Below are 11869 nucleotides of genomic sequence, written 5' to 3'. Positions count from 1 at the left end.
TATTGATCAACTTACCTCTAGATCTAGATATATATATTTCTTTTTAAATAAAAAACTATATATATAACTTTCTTCTCTTTAGTTTCAAGCTTATCCTAGTTCTAATAGATATAAATTCTAAGCTAAGACCTAAAAACCTTATATTTAAATTATTCCCTTTTAAAAGGTTTAGATAAGTTAATTTTAGGTTAAACTATATTATTTTTAAATAGGTCTTCACTTCTAGAGTTAGAGTTTAAATTAGATAAATTAGAACTATTAGATAATTAAGTATCTAATAGAATTTCCAGATCTCTTAATAGTAAAGGAAATAATAATAATATTACTATTCTAGATATTAATAGCCTAGTAGTACTTATATTTAAAGTAACCTTAACCTTTTTCTTTAATAGATTAGATTATTATTAACTTCTACTATTTCTCTTAAAGATAGTAGATATAAGATATTATTCCTTACCTTATCTAATAACTTAGTAATTCAACTTTTATTAGAAGTACCTTCTTAATATTAATTAGCTTTACTAATATAAGCTATTTTAGAAGGGTTTAGCTTCCTAGAGTAAAGGAATAAGATATAATAAAAGCTTATTATAGAAGGAATATAATAAGATAGTTATATTTATAACTTAGAATAGTATAAACTTTAAAAGTATAGAAATATATTTAGACTAATTACTAAATAAACTAGATAGTTAAATTATAAAGAGGTATAACACTAATAGAGATAGGATATTTATATAAACCTAATCTTTAGTATCCTTATTACCTTACTTATTCTACTTATTCTATTTAAAATAAGTAGAATAATTATTTTTACTAATTAATGACACCCCGGCTGTTAACTATTAGTTGATGCGCTTATTTTGCTTAAAATAAGCAAAATAATCAGAATCATACCCACATGACTATTCACGTGTTACCTCGTAACAGAGCTATAAAAGACTAAAGCTATAAAAAATAATATCTTTATATTAAAGAATATTTTTCTGTATCTTAAATCTCTCCCTTTCTCTATATTTTTGTTCTTCTTTCTCCTTTTATATCCTCTAAGATTAAGGAGTTCTTTATAGTATATTCGGTTAGCATTATTACTCCTCTCTTTTGGTATATCATACATTGCCATATATGGATAATAAGGAATAGAGTATACTAATATATAGGATATATATACTTAGGTTATATATTATATACCCTATAATAAAGGGATATTTATACTATACTTAGAACTTAGCTTAGTTTAGTTCCTTAGTTATCAGTCTTAATACTTAATCCAGATATACTGTTCCCTATCTTGATATCACACTTACATCAACCTCTTACAACATTGCAGAAGCTGTGGTTATGGATAAATTGAAAACGTCTCAGTTTGCCAACGGGGAGCTAGCCACCGCTGACGGTGTTGATTTAATTCACCTTGTTATCGGAACCCTCTTTGTCTTCATCAGGGCCCAGAGCTGGTACCGGAGCGTATGAGTGGCTCGATTTGACAATTTGTTCAGATACTGGCGGGAGCATAAGATGTGCTTCAGAAGTCCAGGGTATGTTCTGTAATCGACTTCACATGGGCTTCTATCTCTCTCTAATGCTATGCCTTTGGCTCCTGAGCTTGACAGAGCTGGCTTCTTGACGCATGATCCGTTTCGGTGGACCACTGCAGCAAAAGTCTTGTATGGCTATAACATACCCTTTACCAATCCGTATCCGCCTAAAAATTTAACAGTCAATCTTCCTACAGGTTTCAGAAGCGATGGCGATCCATTCCTGCTTGGGTTCGCCTCAGCGCTGTCATCATTCTTATCTTGCAGCGTGAGCATGTATAGCATCTCAGTTGACTGGATTTGAGAGTGGACCGTCAATCATAAAGCTCAATACACTTCTCAGCATTACATATCCATTACTTATCTCTCAGGAGCAGACTCGACAGCTCCGCGACTCATTATATGCTGCTTACGCCGCTCAGCATGATGACCGTCCACCATTGTCGACCCAGTCCCACTAACTCGCTGGTTATTTGGGGACAACAATTTGGATACCATAGCAGATACTAATACACACAAGACCATATTCATGAATCGGTTCGGTCGAAATGTGCTCGTAACGAGCTCTGAGACATACTCCGATAAAATTCTCCTCTAGGTGGGCTCCAATGCGAACGTGAAATACAGAAACCAGTACTTCATGCCTCCTGCAACACCTTTGAGTTAAGGCTAACAGGATCGGTGTTATGAGCGAGGCACTCGATCTTGTAATAGCTTTAGGGAAGGCCAAATATAACTCAACAGTTACGGGCTATACAGGATTTCATCCTGTACCAGTAGATAATATGGCTGCAAAAGATTGTGATGGAATGCTCTTCTGCTTGGTTGAGGATTTTGTTAACGCTGGTATCGTCATGGCCAGTTTGGCAAGCCAGAGTAATACCGTGTGGGTGGATATGCTATACAGGAGGCATGTTCAATGACGACGGTAAGAATGTCCATCTAAGCGTGAGAAGCAGGGGCAAATTACCTCATGAGCTTTGTTTGGATGTTAAGGCAATTATCGAAGCATAGATGAACCAATTCCATTAATCACACGTCATGTCCATATTCAAGATCGCAATAAAATTGTAAGTCTTGCATATGTAGTAGCAATGTGTCGCTCGCAATTATATCGACGGGTAACTACACCTATTCAATGTGACCAGCAACCTCTATACCCATCTCTTCATCCAGAACAGCTCCAAGACCTGCGCTTTGTCTACGTTCTCCAGAGTTTACTGGCGGACGTGATGCAATCTTCTTGCGAAGCTCCTCTGCCTTTTCAAGGGATTCTAAAAGGGTGCTAGGCGATTGTTAGCAGCCGAAGCATCGCTATAGGCTACAACATACTCGATTTTCCCATGAACTGCGTATTCCATGTTGGCCATTTGCTCAGCGAACTCAACTTGATGATTGTCAAGCAGAGTAGGGTTAGGGACGACAATAACAGGCACCCCAATTCGGATAGCGTCAAGGACAGAGCCAGTTCCTAGAGAATATTAACATTTGTATGCCAAAAACACTCCAAAAGTGTTTTACCTGCATGGCATATGACAATGCCTTCACGACGTCCTTGTTCCGCACGCGTAAGTCGCATTGCCTCTCGCAGTTTCCTTGTCAGATCAAATCCTTGGACCTTTAGCCCGTAGATACCGTTTCTCCCGATGGCTACAGCGAGGTCTGTGAAGAGCTGTCTACCATCTTTTCCAAACTGTACAAGAATATTCGTATAGCCTTGTTTTGCAAGTGCTTGAAGAAAACTTGCGTCAAGGACTGCACGAACAAGAGCATCAAAAGCAGCCGTTGCACCCACAGTGACAAAACAATATCGCTCGAGCATGGCTATTATCAAGTTTTCTTCATGAACAAGGCCCTAAAGGGCGAATCAAACGTTCGCCTAGCCCATAAAAGTAGGTCTTGAAGGAAGGACCAGCTTAGGCTTAAGCGAATTGATTGCGGAGTTGGTCGGAGGTTGCCGAAAGGGGTCACAAAGTTCGAAAGCTGCTTAGTGAGACCATCGCCAGATGAAGGATTCGTCCACCCCATTTCCTTCATATTGTCTGTTGAGAGTAGACATGAGTCCCACGGCGGGCCGTCTGGTGTCCACATCATATCTACAGATAATATCATCGACATCAAGATGTCGGATGCGAGTGGGCAGGCTGCACCCGGTTCGACGGCCCAAACAATCTGCAATATGGAGCAACCACCAAACGTTCACAACTTCGCGCCTATTGTTATACGAGGAAAGCGAAAAGCTAATCCGCGAGCCACTATCAAAAGCTCTTCCTGCCGAGTCTTATGTAAGATCGTTTGCACCAAATAAACCTGCCCCAACTTCCGTTCACGTCGACATGACTTTAACCACTAATGCCGAATGCTCAGGAGATTGACAAATCAAACACTGTTCACGATGATATCGCTTCAGCTAATGCATTTGATGATCGAGATCTCGATGCAGTCGAGCCGACATCTCCGATGGAAGAGGCCAATGGAGTGACAAGTTTTTCAGCGACCCGCGAAAGGACTAGCATAAGGAACGTTACAGGTACTCATGTAGATGTAGAAAGAGCGACAATACTTGCCCATGGAGAGTCTGAATCCCGCAGAGATCTCAAGGAATATGCAAAACTGGCGGCGTGGGAGCTGCCACTACTTCATAGTGCGACATCGTTTTTCATTAATGTGGTAGGCATAGCTAACGGTATCAAATAGAATTAAGACAGCCTTTCCAACCTCCCTCGTCAGCTACACCACTTCGCTTTCGTTATACGAGCTATATGGGCGAAGATCATCCGGCTGCGAAGAAAGTTACAGTCGAATTTAACCCCTCCGAGCTCCCAAACTTAAATGAGGAACAACAAGTCAAGCTAATCAAGCTTGTTGGTGCGCGTTACAATCCAGAAAAGAAAACAATCAAAATGTCTTGCGAATCATTCGCGACTTCGGCACAGAACAAACGCTACCTCGGCGATCTCCTTCAGAAATTAGTCCAAGAAGCTAGAAATTCAAAGGACATGTTTTCAGATGTTCCGATTGATCTTCGGCACCACGTGCAGAAGCCGGTGTACAACTTTCCCGAAGAGTGGAAGATCTCTCCTCCCGTGAGAATAGTGAACGGCAAAGGTATGCGAGGAAAGGGACTGCAAAAACGCGGAAGGCTTCAGGAACTTCAAGAAGGTGGTCATGTTGTGGATGGCGTAAAGATTATTCGAGAGGCCATGGCGGCTTTACCACTGCAAAAAATCAGGCCGCAATCAGGAGGGAAGACGGTTCTTGGGTCAGGCAAAATCAAAGTGTCAGCAAAAGGGAAACTACGGACAGCCCCAGGTACAACATGATAATTAAACCCCCATGTTTTCACAGCGAAGAACGCTAGCCGCTTATTAATTGCAAAAGGCTGCTTAAAATCAAACGTCACAATTTGTAATTTACATGTTGGTTGCTATAGTATAAAAACAATTAAAATATTCTGGATTCATTTCTATTATGAGATTCAAAATATTTACGAAACTCTCACGCTAAAGCTGTACACTGAAGCCACTAAAATTCGCGAGACTCACAAGAAGCCATTATTGTCACGTGACATCTAAGGAACATTTCCGTATTGAGCACCTTCTTCATCAAAAGTTCAAGAGAGCTACACATCGAACTGCATAACCCCTTCTGCCCCCCATGGCATCGAGGGCAGTGCAGAGGACGTTCCTTGAACCAGGTATGCAATGATGACACCATTTTCGAGCAGGTTGTTCTAAGTTCATCTTTCAGGTCACAGTCTCAGCCATTCGATCAACAGCATCTGTCCTCCGTGCCGATTCGCGTCTCTTACCATTCGGCATAGCCCCCGTCTCAATTACTCATCCAATACTGCAGAGAGCCGCAGAGAACCTGAAAACCACATAAATAGTCATTTGCAAAAGTACCTAAAGAAGGCACCATCCTCACTTCTACAAAAAGAGTTGGACAGCCAGAAGGAGTGCAAAGAGACAGAAAGCGCAGACCTCATTGCTAGAGGCCTGCCCTCAAAAGAGTCAATTTTCGACAGTCATGGAGAATCTCCATCTGTTGGCGAGCAGGCAATCAATGTCCCGCAGCCGTCATATGAACTGATTGACCCTGAAGCGTTGCTGAACGTGTTGGATCCGGAGCCTAGTAAACGGCTTTCATGGCAAAGGAGGAAGGTGATACAGCAAATACGCAAGAGGGGGGAATTCACTAAAGCCGAGATTATCAAGCGAACTGAGAGGGAATGTATGGTCAGTAGTGCTATGTTCAAAACGTCGACAAAGAAGCTGGTCCATTTGGCTCGCCAAATTGCGGGAAAACCCATCGATGACGCCATTGCCCAAATGCAACTGAGCAAAAAGCGAGTTGCTCAGGATATCATGAAGCACCTGGAGTACGCGAAAACGTTGGCGATCGTCAGTCGCGGCATGGGCTTAGGGAAGGTCGAGAATAGAGCTGGCGAGCCAGTTGAGATCGAAACAAAGAACGGCAAGAGGAAGCTTGTCACTGATCGCACGAGTATCTATGTAGATCAAGCTTGGGTTAACAAAGGCGACCACACCATAACTGCTGAGTATAGAGGCAAGGGAAAAGTTTATCGCCACAAACACCGGACAGCCAGTGAGTATGGCCACTATTCTATTGGACGCAATGTTGACAGACAATGCAGAAATTACTGTTCTGTTGAAAGAAGAGGCAACAAGGGTTCGACAATGGCAGGAACGAGAAGAGAAACTCAAGAACAGGAAGCTGTGGTTGCATTTACCAGACAGACCGATTACGTTACAAAGACAGTATCCTCTCTGGTAGTGTGGGACAATGATGCATCCATTCTTCTGTAATATATGCTGCGCCGAGAGTGAATGAGCCTTCAATGTTGTAATTATGTAAATGCCACAAGCATGCACCATGGCCTGCTCAATTTCATGCATTGTCGGATTTCCAGGCCTGTCAGTGTACAAAATAAGCATCTCAGTGTTCATTGAAACGAGCGGGTTCTCAGAAAGTAGAACAAATGTTTCCGTTCCTGATAAAGGTAATACGCAGATTTGTACCATATGCCTCCTGCCAAGAAAACAAGAAGCGTCACCTCCATAAGCCCCAATGTTCAATACAATTAAAGACTAAAGAACTCCCAGTTTCTATCGTCGCCACACTTCTTTTGATCGAGCCAAGATCAGCCTTGCTCATGACTTGAATATTCCCCGCTGATAGCGACCGCAGCGGGTGTTGGTGATAGGACAGAAAGCGCCGCAGTCCAAGCTTAAGCGAGCGTGTTTTCGGAAGGCACAACATCCGATCAGAATCTTCTGTATCCCTCTCAAGATGCCAATTTTAGGCTATCTGGCTACTTTCTTCGCGGTATTCAAATGGGTCAAAATGCTTTAGTGCGCATATCCCAGAAGCTAGTTTCGGCCTACTCGGTGGTTGAGCGTGCGAGTGTATTGTCTGGGGCTGTTTGTTCCCATGTGAAGCAGGATGTGTATCAAGCTTTATCCTCAGCCGGAGGGCCACGCCAACACCCAAGCTGCACATTCAAGAAATACTGTCCTGAGGCGGAATTCGTTTCCTAGTTTCTAGTCTCACTCTCTCCCTCTCTTTCTCTCCCTCTCTTTCTCTCCCTCTCTTTCTCTCCCTCTCTTTCTCTCTCTCTCTTTCTCTCCCTCGCTCTCCCTCAAGGTCTACGTGTTTATTGCCAGCCCGAGCCACAAACGTCCCACCTGTTCTTTCTTCTACCTTATATCAATCACTCTTACTTCACCATTTCAACGAGTTCCGATTACATTCGACATCCAATCAGTCTCTTCCGGTTTTATGCGACAATATATATCCAGTTCAATAAATTTGACGTGTTTACCACCATCCGATGGATTGAATTATCCACTCTCTTCCAATAATCCATTCCGTGTCGTAGCTTTGCGGTTGACACGGTGATTCCTAGCCTTGGAATTCTGCCTTCTCCCCCATCATCGGAGGAGCGACATTCGAAGTATTGTGACGCGATCAAAATGGTGCTTGAGTCATCATCAAAAGTACTTCCACAACCTACTGTATTTCTTTCCCTTTGCTTTGTCTTGGTCTCTGTCATATATTCGTTCGCTACATCGTATGAACGATTACCCACAACTATACCATGGATAGGCAAGGACGCCAGCAAACTCTTTGCGGAGACCCGTGCGCACTTCGCAAGTTTTAGCCGTATTAGACAATGGCTTAAGATTGGTTATGACAAGGTGTGACCATAAGAATAAAAGCTTTAATTTTAACTGACGGTATAAAAGTATTCTTCGAAAGGCCAAGCATATATATTGCCAGATTTTTCAGGAAAGCCAGAAGTTATAATACCAAACAGTGAAATTCGTTGGTTGTTGGACCAGGTAAGTCAACTTCAACGTATACACACGACTATTGCTCATTAAGCAACAGCCAGACACTGTCTTGTCTGCAGCTGCTCTGCATTATGACACACTTGCTGGAGCATATGCATTCACGCATCCTAGAATTTTAAGAGAACCATTCCACGAGCATGTCGTCCATCGTAACATGGGCCGACGGATTGGAGATCTTATAGAGGATCTTTGGGATGAGATAGGTTGTGCAATAGATGATACATGGGGCAAAGACACAGGCATTTGGAAAGAGGTGTGTGTTTTCGACAATATGATGCACATTATAGCGCGGGCATCGAATCGCGTCTTTATTGGCCTTCCGCTATGTCGAAATGAATTATACTTAAAGTCCATGGAAGCTTTTACGGGCGACGTCAGCACGGCCATCATCTTGCTGCGTTTTGTTCCACGACTTCTAGAGCCTTTGATCGGCAGGCTGATAGGATTACTCAGCATGCACCATTACAGACAAAGCGCTTCTTTGCATCTACCCGTCATCAGAGAACGACTTGAGAATATGGCTCGCAAGGATACTCAACAAGACTTCGAATGGGACGAGCCAAATGATTACCTCAATTGGCATATTCGACTCGCCCAGAAGGAAGGAAATAAAATCGAGTTGGAGCCCGAGATGATCAGCAAAAGGCTAATGCCAATAAATTTTGGCGCAATTCACACAACCGTATTCACGATTACAAACTGTCTTTTTGACCTTCTGGCCTCCCAACCCTACGGTGAGGACAGGAAAACGCCCGTGGAGGTCATTCGGGAGGAGGCTGAGGCAAGGTATAAAGCGTGCAATGGAATTTGGTCTAAAGCATCTGTAGCACATCTTGTTTACACCGACTCGGCAATACGAGAGTCCATGCGTGTCTCTGGTTTCGTAACGAGGGGCCTGCAGCGAAAGGTGGTTGCGAAGGATGGTTTAGAACACAAGGGTCTGGGATTCAGACTGCCATTTGGCTCGACTGTCTCTGTTGATGCGCACAACATCATGCATGATACCCAGATGTATGAAAACGCAAATTCCTTTGATCCGTTTCGTTTTGCACGACAACGTGAACGAGAGGATATGTTGGTGAAAGAGCAGAGGAGAGAATGGAAAACGGCTACTCTGGAGAGCAAGCAGCTGAGCTGCTCCTCGACTTCAGAGAAGTTTTTGACCTTTGGTCATGGACGCCACGCGTGTCCTGGTCGTTTTCTTGTGTCACACGAACTCAAGTTGCTTTTGGCATACGTCACTATGCACTACGACATTGAGTCGCTGGAGTCACGACCTCCAAATACATGGTTCGGTCAGCACATCATTCCGCCTATGAAAGCCACAATTCGCATCCGAAGACGGGCGGAAGACACTCTTGGTTAAGAGTGGCGTTGGCTATACAATTTGTGCAGGACCGTCTGTATATAGATACCCACATTGTGTTGCGAGCCTACAGGACATGTTGCATGGTGCATTTGCTACGATAGCCAGACACAAGCCGAGCTTCTGGACTGAATAGATGAAATTGAAATCACGAAGCATACCGCATTTTCTGTTATCCTAATCAGCTCAAGAGCTTCGAAAAGCCGTCGTTAGGTGGTTGAAGCCAGTTTCTACCATCGTACTCATTCTCACCCTCAATTATGTGGAATGTATATATAAATCGACTTTTTCCACTTAGATTCTTTTCACTCTTGTGAAGAAGATTGCCATGTATCAGAACAAGTGTGCCTGCCTTTACCTCGCCAACGGTGTATTCTCCAGGACTGTTCTCCTCCTCGTCCATGAACCGAGTTGCGGAAGGAAATTGCGGTCCTGTATTGTCCACGAACGTGGTCGCTTGCCCATTCTCTGATCTCACAAACCGTTTAAGAACAGGAGCTCGCTTGTGAGAACCAGCAACAAAGGACAGGCACCCATTTGAGGCAGTGGCATCTTCGAGAGCATACCAGAACCCAACGGCCGATGGAGGGTTGGTGTATAGGAAAGTCGAGTCCTGGTGAGGAGGTACTGCGCCGCCAATTTCGGGTTGCTTGCAAATGACCATGCTCTGTAAACATCGCGGGTCTTTGAAGCCTAAGCTACGAGCTATGGCGTAATTCCTACTATTCAAAGATATTTCCTTGAAACTCGGGGAAAGCTCGTGTAAACAATGTCCAATCTTGTTAATTGACATCTCTTTTGGTTTGAGAAGCTCTCCCGATGCGGTGAAGGCATCTTCTTCAAAGAAGAAACAAATTTTATTGCCAGAAGTGAGAAAATATCCGTCTCCCACATGGTCTTTGCCATCTTTGCCACCTGTTGAAAATTTCGTCATTGGGTGTGAAGAGATATCAAAGTTTGAGAGCAGTTCGCGTGTTTCCGCAAGCAGCGACGATACAACGGGGGGCGGGAGTGCATCGGGGATGATGAGATAGCCATTCCGTTCCCAAAAATCCAGCTGTTCTGATGTAAGACCTGTAGACTGAGTCGAATCTATCATCGTGGTAGAGCTTAAAATATTTTTGGAAACGACGTATGTTGCTTAATTTTTGTGATAGACAAAGATGTATGACTGTTGAAGCTCACGGAGACTTGGCGTAGCATATTTAGGGTCCACTTGCAGGGACCAGGTCCACACCACTACCATCTATGTTTAAGTCTCATTTTCTGATACTACCCTAAAATCCAGCTGAATATTCCTAAGCAACATAAACTTCATCATGGTTGGCGATATATCAAAACCTGAAATACCAACCTGGCGCCATATATTAGGATTCCTCGCTGTTGGCTTAGCCTGGGGCTTCACTACTCCTTTTATAAGGCTCGCATCACTAAGGTCTGAAGGACTTGCAAGACCGTACCAATCGAATTCGAACATCTCACCGACAAAAAGACGGTTGCTGGATACCTTCTATGCAATTCACAACATTGTATTAAGGCCATCCTACTTTGTGCCGTTGTTACTCAATCTCTCTGGGAGCGTGTGGTTCTTTCTGTTGGTTGGTCAGGCTGAGCTCAGTCTTACCGTGCCCGCGACAAATTCTCTTGCATTCTTATTTACCGTCTTAGGAGAATGGATGGCAGAAGGCAGAGTCATTGGCAGGGGTCAGTATATCCAGATTCATCATTATCGAACGCTGCTCACTAAAATAGATGCGTGGGTTGGCATGATTCTTGTCTTGCTTGGCATCTGTCTTTGTGTCTATTCAAAGATCTGAGAAACCAGATGTGCGCCATCTCTATGTCACGGGATTTCACCTTGACACATGATAGGCACCATCCTGTTACCTCAATATAGGGTCTAGACCCCAAATATGCAACAACCCCAGATTTGCAACACTAAACATATTCTTATCATACTTTAGACACGTTTATTGCTCTAATGCCACCTTAAAGATTTAAAAAACCAGTAAATTATAATATTAACTTATAAAGGCTATTTATATATATTAATATTAAGAATTTTCTTCTATTAACGTGATTCACAAGCTAGTGCGACACCCAAGCTAGTGCGACACCCAAGCTAGTGCGACACCCCTTAGGCATTAAAATCTTTTAATAAGGATATTATTATATAATTACTGTTAGGAATACTTTCCCAGTACCGACTAGCTTTACTAATATGAACCATTTTGGAAGGGATAAGCTTCTTAGAGCAAAGGAATAACATATAACTTGTCACGCAACCACCCTTTGCGCATGAGGATCGCTCAAAAAGACAGGCTATACTAGCTCAATTAGCTAGTATAGCTGGGTGATATAATATATATACCCTTACATAACTAAAGCTTATTATAAAAGGAAATATGATAAGATAGTTATATTTATAGCTTAGAATAGTATAAGCTTTAAAATATAAGAATATATTTAACTAACTACTAGGGTCTAGACCCCAAATATGCAACAACCCCAGATATGCAATACTAAAATTAAACCACTACATTCGCAAGTACCGCGCCATACCTATATATCACTGAACCATCTAAAAT

General features: G+C 42.7%; 5 protein-coding genes across 5 annotated transcripts; 3 read left to right on the top strand and 2 right to left on the bottom strand.

The window, feature by feature from the left end:
* Nucleotides 1-2503: 2503 nt before the first annotated feature.
* On the bottom strand, nucleotides 2504-3453 carry PV09_09623 (uncharacterized protein). The gene is made up of 3 exons (XM_016363717.1): nucleotides 3060-3453; nucleotides 2871-3009; nucleotides 2504-2823 (listed from the first exon to the last, which is right to left on the bottom strand). Exons 1-3 carry the CDS (start codon nucleotides 3358-3360, stop codon nucleotides 2670-2672), a joined length of 594 nt encoding a protein of 197 aa, XP_016208459.1. The 5' UTR covers nucleotides 3361-3453; the 3' UTR covers nucleotides 2504-2669.
* Nucleotides 3454-3554: 101 nt separating this feature from the next.
* On the top strand, nucleotides 3555-5007 carry PV09_09622 (uncharacterized protein). The gene is made up of 3 exons (XM_016363716.1): nucleotides 3555-3823; nucleotides 3906-4182; nucleotides 4236-5007. Exons 1-3 carry the CDS (start codon nucleotides 3596-3598, stop codon nucleotides 4859-4861), a joined length of 1131 nt encoding a protein of 376 aa, XP_016208458.1. The 5' UTR covers nucleotides 3555-3595; the 3' UTR covers nucleotides 4862-5007.
* A 156-nt stretch (nucleotides 5008-5163) lies between these two features.
* Nucleotides 5164-6636, top strand: PV09_09621 (uncharacterized protein). Its single transcript, XM_016363715.1, has 3 exons — nucleotides 5164-5235; nucleotides 5289-6146; nucleotides 6196-6636. The coding sequence occupies exons 1-3, from the start codon at nucleotides 5196-5198 to the stop codon at nucleotides 6333-6335; spliced, it is 1038 nt and encodes a 345-aa protein (XP_016208457.1). The 5' UTR covers nucleotides 5164-5195; the 3' UTR covers nucleotides 6336-6636.
* Nucleotides 6637-7534: 898 nt separating this feature from the next.
* PV09_09620 (uncharacterized protein) lies at nucleotides 7535-9310 on the top strand (the record flags this gene model as incomplete). Its single annotated transcript, XM_016363714.1, has 3 exons — nucleotides 7535-7759; nucleotides 7808-7903; nucleotides 7953-9310. 3 exons carry the CDS (start codon nucleotides 7535-7537, stop codon nucleotides 9279-9281), a joined length of 1650 nt encoding a protein of 549 aa, XP_016208456.1. The 3' UTR covers nucleotides 9282-9310.
* Nucleotides 9311-9379: 69 nt separating this feature from the next.
* On the bottom strand, nucleotides 9380-10444 carry PV09_09619 (uncharacterized protein). Its single transcript, XM_016363713.1, has one exon. The coding sequence runs from the start codon at nucleotides 10378-10380 to the stop codon at nucleotides 9463-9465; it is 918 nt and encodes a 305-aa protein (XP_016208455.1). The 5' UTR covers nucleotides 10381-10444; the 3' UTR covers nucleotides 9380-9462.
* Nucleotides 10445-11869: the final 1425 nt, after the last annotated feature.

The sequence above is a fragment of the Verruconis gallopava genome, assembly GCF_000836295.1.
Source record: "Verruconis gallopava strain CBS 43764 unplaced genomic scaffold supercont1.96, whole genome shotgun sequence".
Classification (NCBI taxonomy): Eukaryota; Fungi; Ascomycota; class Dothideomycetes; order Venturiales; family Sympoventuriaceae; genus Verruconis; species Verruconis gallopava.
The sequence above is the reverse complement of the archived record's forward strand: the minus strand, read 5'-3'. Positions and strand labels throughout refer to the sequence as shown.

Coding starts and splice junctions, on each gene's coding strand:
- PV09_09621 (XM_016363715.1), top strand. CDS start 5,196: ATGGCATCGAGGGCAGTGCAGAGGACGTTCCTTGAACCAG. Junction 5,236..5,288: donor GAGGACGTTCCTTGAACCAG/GTATGCAATGAT, acceptor TTCATCTTTCAG/GTCACAGTCTCAGCCATTCG. Junction 6,147..6,195: donor CCACAAACACCGGACAGCCA/GTGAGTATGGCC, acceptor CAGACAATGCAG/AAATTACTGTTCTGTTGAAA.
- PV09_09623 (XM_016363717.1), bottom strand. CDS start 3,360: ATGCTCGAGCGATATTGTTTTGTCACTGTGGGTGCAACGGCTGCTTTT. Junction 3,010..3,059: donor CATTGTCATATGCCATGCAG/GTAAAACACTTT, acceptor AATATTCTCTAG/GAACTGGCTCTGTCCTTGAC. Junction 2,824..2,870: donor GCAGTTCATGGGAAAATCGA/GTATGTTGTAGC, acceptor ACAATCGCCTAG/CACCCTTTTAGAATCCCTTG.
- PV09_09619 (XM_016363713.1), bottom strand. CDS start 10,380: ATGATAGATTCGACTCAGTCTACAGGTCTTACATCAGAACAGCTGGAT.
- PV09_09622 (XM_016363716.1), top strand. CDS start 3,596: ATGAGTCCCACGGCGGGCCGTCTGGTGTCCACATCATATCTACAGATA. Junction 3,824..3,905: donor CTCTTCCTGCCGAGTCTTAT/GTAAGATCGTTT, acceptor CCGAATGCTCAG/GAGATTGACAAATCAAACAC. Junction 4,183..4,235: donor GGAGCTGCCACTACTTCATA/GTGCGACATCGT, acceptor GGTATCAAATAG/AATTAAGACAGCCTTTCCAA.